Genomic DNA, 7997 nt, shown 5'->3' on the forward strand with positions numbered 1-7997 from the left:
AAATTAAGAGACTCTAATCTTGCCAAAATAACCAGTGTAGAGACCAGCTTTACAAACCTGGCAAAAATTGCAGGAGGATACTCTTAATTTTCAGAAGAAATAGCCAGTAGAGGATGGATAGGATGCACATCTACATATTTCCTTTCAGACATTTTAGCCTGTTAAGAATTGGTTTAAATACCTTGCTACGTGCCACAAAAGCTTTTACAACACTTCCAAATTGGCATGTCACAGTCCACAAGGGAAGGACTGGCAGAGACAACATCCTTCATCCCTCATTCTAGCTGGAGGCACAGACTGCTTAGGATGATACACCCAAGCCAAGAGAAAGATCTGGGATGGAGACAGTAGTTTCTGCCAGCTTTGGATTCTGGCCTGCAGGTAGGACAGGCACCATACCTTGAGGCAGCAAATCCTTTGGGACTAGCAGAAGTTTGTCAGCAATTGTGAGTCAGAGCTCTAAGGTGTTCCTCGAATCTGGCTACTGAAGGATTTACACCTGGCCAACCTCTTATTTGGGCAATAAGTGATAACAAAAAACTGACATAATACCTCCAGGTAAGTGCTTCTTTCTAGTGCACACTCATTTGAACAAAACATTAATTTAACACTGAAATTGACCACCAGAGCAAGTTCTTAGTGCATCCTTTTTCTCCACTTCTTTGAGAGGACCATGGCCCCATTCCCTGCCTCTCCTGCCATGTGGCCCAGCTCAACACTCTGCTGAGTCCTTTAGTCAGCACTGCCTGCCCCACCAGCACCACAGCCCATGGTATCCTTGACTGGTGTCACAGTAGCTGGCAAAACACAACTGAAGTAGTGCCATGGGCAGGGTGTTGGCCACCAGCACAAACTTTCCCTGTATCAGCTGCTCCTTAGCCAGGTTCTGCCCCCAGCTGTGTATGTCCTGCAGCCTTCTTCAAAGCCCAGCTGGCACCAAGATCAAGGAGACACCATTGTTCTCTGAATGTGAATAGAAGCACCAAGGTGCAGGAAGTATTGACCCATGAATGAGCTGTATAGGTTTCAGCCCCATCTCCTACACGATCAGCAAACGACATGCCTGCACTCCTCCCCATTTTCTTCCCCTTCCCATGGTGGGGGGCACCCAGCCTCTGCCCTCCCTGGTTGTACTCCCTAGGCCAGAGTGACCACCACTTCTGCCCTTTCCAGCACCTGTTCTTTCATTCCAAGCAGCAGTTCAAGGATACTTGTTCCCAAAAACCACAAAAACAACCTGAACAAGTGAAGCAAACAGCAGGTTAATCATTTCCTGCAAGGAGTGGAACACAGGAGAACACACTTGCTTATCACCCCACTGAAATGTGACCCACCTATAACTGCCAGACTTTTTTTTTTTCCCTCAGCCTACATGTAAGATTGTTCCTGGTAAATCATAGTCAGCTTGAATCAGCAACGGTATAAAGTGAGTCTTGAACTACAAGTATTTAAACTGAAATTTCACTTAACAGAAGAGGTGCAAAGTTCCTATCCCCTCTCTCAAGCATTGGCCTTGATCTAGCATACTCACTGCTATAAATCCCATTTCCAGAACAAAATTAGTATTTCCTGTTTCAACAGTATTCAAGTATCTTAAAGCATGCTGTAACATAGCTCTGTTCTTTCTTTACCAAGAGACTTCAGGGAAGATGAGCCTGCTTGGTACAAAAAGCACACAGAGAACCACTCCTACCAAATGAATTATGTGCACTTGGTTAAACAAAGCAGTTAAACTTTTCAAGTTCTCATTCAGTAGATTAATTATTAGCAATCTACAAAAGAAAGGAAGAGATAAACAGTATGTTTGGTTGCCAAATTACACCCATCAATAAAAAAGAAAAGTGTTTTCATAAAATATAGTACTACAAGAAAGAATACACCTAAAAGAAAATATATGTATAAGATACAGGGTATTTTTAAGATTAAAAAATAAAAATCCATCTGTTTTCACTCAGAAATATCCTATGGAATGTTTACAAATATATTTTTTTCCCCTCTTAAATTGAAAAATAGCCATTTGTTTATCTGCACTTAGTAGACATGCAGACAAATTTATAGTTCTAAAGTTAAACACTTTTCAAAAATCCTGAAAAAGAAAGAAGCTAAGTGCAGCTTCACAGAGGTGTAGGCTGTGTTTCACTTTAGGTTTGCCCTGCCTGGGGATACAGGCAGGGCAGTTCTGCCTCATAAGGCTTCATGCTACTTATTTGTTTCACATTCTGTCTTCTAGTGCCAAAGAGAAGCAGTCCTGGGAGCCAGTACCAGCAGCACAGGAAACACTCTCATCACTGTATATCAAAGTCAGGTTTCCCTTGCATTTGCCAGACAATGGCTAGTGAAGTTGGCTTTCAGGCTTCAGCAGTACAGATGAAGGCTTCTTTAGCTGCTTGTCTCCAACACATGGGTTTGATGAGACTGAGGCATCTAGTTTCTCTGCCACTGAGTGTACAGGGAACTGAGGCACACATTAATTGAGCTACTCTGAGCATAGAAATGCCTGAAATCACTGCAAATCCAGACACTGCTGGCCTCACTCACTACGGCTTTATTACATTCCTTGAAGTACGGCGAAGCCATTCAGACATTTCTTAAAAACTTAAGTGCTTGTTTCATCACACACTTTTTTCAGTGAGAACTATAAAGGACCTAAGAGTGCTAGGGAAAAAAAGCATTCTTATACACTGCTGCATGCTTTGTTACCTGCCTGTGTTCAAAACTTCACAATTCATCTGCAAGGCACATCCAAGATTTATACGTTTGTCCCTCAAAATCATGAGCAGCAAATATTTTTGTTGTAAAAATGGCTCCTACCTTCAGTTGTAATACAAGCCCCAATTCCCTGCAGTTCTGTGAACCTCTGCATCTGATTGCACAGAGATTGAGAAATAAACCAGGCAACAGCTGTGGCCAGGCTGGAAAACAGCTACATAAATTCAGTTGCAGTGTGCCTGTTAACACAGTTTCTGCTGCATAAGCTGCTTCCTGGTGCTTGTATGATCTCACTGGAGTTGGTGCTGGACATGAATATCTGAAAGATTCAATGGAGTACCAGCAGAAACCTTTCCCACATCTCTTTTAAGCTATTGACAGCATGCAGAGTTGGAAGCACCTTTCAGTAAGTGATCCAGGAAGCCACAGGCTTTGGCCCTAAGAGAATGACAAAATGCTTAAGACTTTGCTCTAAGCTCCTATTTCTCCCATGAACTGTGTGCATCCTGAACTAGCATCCACCCAGAAAGCAATCCTCTTGTTTGGTTTTATTCAACTATTTCCTGACTCAAAGATGAAAATGATCAGCTCTAAGAACTATTTCAAGGTGCTTGTCCTTGAGTCACTACATCAGTACAACTTGCAATGCAAAGCTAGTTTATAAGTTAGGGCTATGACTTCCCCGTTACTCAACTTTGTGCTACAAAGCTTTATGCTTAGGGACACCTTTTCCTCCCAGTGGTATTCATCAGGCTACAAACTACAGCCAAGATCTGCATATATCTTCCTCTCAAATTATGAAAAGCTACTGATAACTATTCACTATTTCACATATCTCCTAGCAGAGAATTACCATAATAAAATACCGTTGCTTCCTCAGTGCACCATACTAATTCTGCCAGGAGCTTGAAGCCGAAGTCAAAAGTCCAAGTTAAGTTAAATGTTTATAACAGTACGAAGTTGCTAAAGCAAGGAGTCTTAGCAATTTGATAGCCTAACTTGAACAACTTATTAACTCCTCTGGCATATCTAGCATAGATGTGATGTTCAACATAGGGAACAGTTTGCCAGTGATCAAAGTGCAGTTTTAGTTACACAGGAAACTTACAACTTCTGGTGTCCTTCATAACAGTTCAGATAACGTTGGTATGAGTTCTCATGAGTTTGGAAGACTTTTGTCCTTTTTTTTTGGGGGGGGGAGAGGTGGGGGATGGGGCTTTTTAATATGCTGTTTCCCTCCTCATCTCAAAATGAGAGGAAAATAGATAAAGCATTTTTGATTTCTTAGCCACAGGCTGAAAAAAACAAAAATGCACCCATACTTGTGACATCACTACAGATAAGGCTACAGTTTACTCTGTAGTGTATTGCATTGTCAATGGAGTTCTCTGGTGTATTTTTAAAAACATAGGCATTGGCATGACATTTGAGAAGCCCTTGCCCAATTTCTTGAAAGCAACATTTTCTCAAAGGTTCCTACAGAAAAAAAAAAAAAAAAAAAGTCCTAAAAAAAAAGGAGGCCACAGCAGCCACAGTCTGTGTGTCAGGGAAAGGCAGAACAGCCACTGGAGCCTGAGCAACCTGGCAGCATCAGAAAAGTCAATGAGATGCTCTCATTTACTTCCATCTCTGAGACAGCAGACCAAACACTAGAAAAGTGACTACAGCTCAAAAATTAATGTTTCCCTGGTCAGCAAAAAATCAAAAGCTCTAAACTATCATAGTGAAGCTTTAATACTGAGAGAGCAGACCACATCTTCAAAACAATATTCAGCATCTTTAATGTGATTGTGCTTTCCCTACAGTAGATAGGACCTGAAATTCTTAAATACTCTGAGTAGCTCTGGCAATAAGGTAAGCCATCCTCAGCCCCCTCAGGCAGGTACCAAGGCACAAAGGATGACACCTTTGCTTTAAGTCAAAGTCTAAGTCAAAACGGTATCTTTGATTATGTTGGACTTTATGGTAGACTAGCAAATGCCACCATGCACAGACTCGCATGTTTTAGCACCAACCAGACCAGAATTGCACAGCAAAGCCCCTGGTGCTGAGGGCCTAATGGACACACCACTACATTTGAGGCTTCTGTGTGTCAGGCAAGTGGACGAAGAGGCAGCCTGGGGCCGGAGCACCATGCAGTACTGCCTGGACACTGTGTTGCAACGTAGGCAGTGGCACAGTGAGCCCAGATGACTGGAAGGCTGGCTTCACGAGTGAAATATTCCCCTTTGCTAACCTGCTACCACGGGCATGCACCTTACATCTGTAGCAACCACTGAAAAAATGTTATCTGTGCCGACAAATCTTATCAGTGCTGACAACCGTGAGTACACCTTCAAAAGTCTCTCATCTGCCTACAAGGCAGTGCAAATGAAAAATGAAACCTACAGGCAGGTTCCAAAGACTGCCCCAACTGGCAGGCATCAGTAGAGGAAAATGCACTGTAAAGTACCACATCCTCCAAGCTTAAGGTCCCTGTGTCAAGCACCATCTTTTCTGCCTGCCCTAGGTGGAAATGAGGTGACTCCTGACACTGCCAAGAGTTTTTGTGTGTCTTTGAAGAAAGATATTTCAAAACTGGTTTTAAACAAAACTGCTCCTCAGACCACAGGATGCCAGGGTTGTTGTCAGCTTTGCAAATAATTGGCATGCCCACACTTTGCAATGCCTGAAATATCAGAGGCAGTTCTTACAGCTTTGGCAAAGCCAAAGGCTCACACTACTTTGCCCACAGAAACAGGGAGAAAGCACCGCCTGGTGTGGGACCCCAGCACGGCACAGCACTCTTGAGAGACCCTGCAGCAAAAGAAGGGAAAGTGCTTTTCTTAAATGCAGGTTTGGGAAGTACGTACACCTCTGAAGAGAGATGTCTGGTACTTGCACTGCCTCTCGCCTTGCCCTGGTTATTATTTAGAGTTACAAAGTACTAAGCCGCACTTATAAAAGAAAAAAAGCAAAGTTTCAATTTTATAACCCGAAATTCCGAAGTGATAATCCAAAGGTTAGAAAGTTACAACCCGAAGCTACAGTCACACTCTGTCTCAAGCCATAAAGATACGAGCCACGGGGATACCTATAACACCGAATTAACAACGTTAAAACCCGAAGCTCCAACTCTAAACCCAAGTACCGAGGTTGCAACGCGGAATTACAGCTATACTCCACTAGGAAAGTTTCGGAACAAAACACAGCCGCACGAAAACCTGTTCCAAACTCATCCGGAGCTCGCTCCGAGGGACCTTACAACAAGCGGGAGCGCTGCACCGAGAGCCTGTGGTGGGAGGTTTCTTTTCTCTCAAGTCCCTCTTTTCGTGCTAAACCCAGAAAGTCGGCAAGGGAAGGGGAGGTGAGCAAGAAGGGCAGGGGGAGCAGAGGCCCATAGCCCGCCCCGGGCCCCGTCCCCACTCACAGCCGTAGCGGGGCCGCTGCAAGGGCGCCGGCTCCTCATGGTACATCCTGACCCGCCGCTGCCGCTGCTGGGAGGGCGGAATCGCTGCCGCCCGCCCTTCTTATCCTCGGCCCGGGCTCCGCTGATTTGCTGCCGCCGTCGCCGCCACCGCCCCGCGCGGGGCCGGGGCCACCCGGGGCGGCTCCGCGCGGGGCCGGGGGCGCCGCGGCCGGCCGAGGGGCACGGCCGCGTAGGGAACGGAAAGAGAGCGGCGGAAAACAAAGGGAGAAAGAAAAATAAACAAACAAACAAAAAAAAACCAACAAAACGAAAGAAAAAGCAAAAAGAACGTCTCCCCCCTCAAAAAAAAAATTCCAAAAAATCAAAACGTAGAAAAAGAAGGACCAAATGATAAAAACAAATAAAAACAAAAGCAAAAATAAATATATAAAGAACCCACAGAGTGCCAAAAAAACAAAAAAAGAAAAAATTTGAAAAATCCCCAAAGAAAAGGGAAAAAAAAGAAAATAAAATGCACAGAGTCCCAAAACAAACAAACAAACAAAAAAAGTCCCATGAAAATCTGAAAACAAACAAAGGGAAAAAATCCACAGAGTCTCAACAAAACAACAACAACAAAAAAACCCATGAAAAGTCCCAAAGCAAGGGACTCCACAAAAAGTTTCCCACCTAAAAAAAAAGAAAAAACCCAACCCTTCTCCCCCACAAATTTAAAACAAAAGAGACCCACTAAACAAGAAAAAGCACCTAAAAAAACCCACACACACACAAAAATTAAAACCTCCAATTGCACAATGTGAAAGGCCAAGATACCTCTCTTCCTGCATTTTGTCAGTGTGATGAAGGTTGAAAAAGGAAGCCCAAGGCTACCTCTTGGAGTTTTGCTTTTTTGAAAAACTTTTGCCCTGCACAAGCAGGCCTGTCCATGCTGGTGCCACACTGAGGAATTTTGCCAGGGAGCAGGGTAGGTGCCTGTGTTTGTAGCTTCCCAGGAGGGCATCCCTGGTATCCTCAGAGTAGGCTTGATTTCGGACAGCAAAGCAACAAATCCATGGGTCTAAGTGTCATGTTGTGTGGTCACAGGCTCGCAGGTGACATCTGAAATGCATCTGGAGATAGGCAAAGTCAGGCATTTCTTAAATGAAGGTGTATTATTGGACAGGAATGTATCTTCCTGGCAATCTTTAAGCCCGTGGCACACCATGCATCTGAGCATGCTTGAGATTTAATGCATACCCAGGTGCCAGGTAGCTCTCTATGGATTTTTGCAGATTGAAAGATTACAGTAATTTCTGTTTCAAAAATAAAACAATGGTGGATCTACAGAGTCCTTGGTTGTTTACTACTGGTTTCAAGACATCTGCATGTTTGCAGGACCTTTGTTTTGCTCATTCCCTGTCTCTGGCTTTGCTGGTTGTGGCTCACAGGTTGAAAATGTGATGGGGTGGGGGGGAGACACTCCCAGTAGTAATTAAAACATGGATTATTCAAAAGAAAAGGATCAAAAGAGTACAGGAGAATAATTATATCCAACAGGAAACACTGTTACTTCTCTTGTAGTCATTTTTATTTTTGCTGCTCCCTTTTTATCTATCACCCAGGGAGGATGACTTGCTGCAAAGATGTGATGCAGGCACCATTAAAGTTGGCTTTCTGAATGTTTCCTTGAATTTTAGTCACTCATTTACTCACTTCTCGAGATGCCATGAAAATATTGAAGTACACTTTCTCCCTCTATTTCTCTTATTCTTTAGTCAAAATCAGACACTTGAAAGTTTTCTTAAAGACATATTTTGCTGACTAAAACTGAGTGGCCTTGCCCCCCTGAAAAGCTTATTTTTTACAAAACTCCATCACATTTTCAATGGCAATGCTTTTC

General features: G+C 43.5%; 1 protein-coding gene across 3 annotated transcripts in view; it reads right to left on the reverse strand.

The window, feature by feature from the left end:
- The window catches only part of IQGAP2 (IQ motif containing GTPase activating protein 2), a 130927-nt gene extending 124748 nt beyond the window's left edge, over positions 1-6179 (reverse strand). For all 3 annotated transcript variants that reach the window (XM_062017741.1, XM_062017739.1, XM_062017742.1), the window contains exon 1: positions 6119-6179. In XM_062017741.1, coding sequence (XP_061873725.1) covers positions 6119-6164 — 46 coding nt within the window. In that variant the 5' untranslated portion in view covers positions 6165-6179. The remainder of the gene's footprint in view (positions 1-6118) is intronic.
- Positions 6180-7997: the final 1818 nt, after the last annotated feature.

The sequence above is a fragment of the Colius striatus genome, chromosome Z, assembly GCF_028858725.1.
Source record: "Colius striatus isolate bColStr4 chromosome Z, bColStr4.1.hap1, whole genome shotgun sequence".
Lineage (NCBI taxonomy): Eukaryota > Metazoa > Chordata > Aves > Coliiformes > Coliidae > Colius > Colius striatus.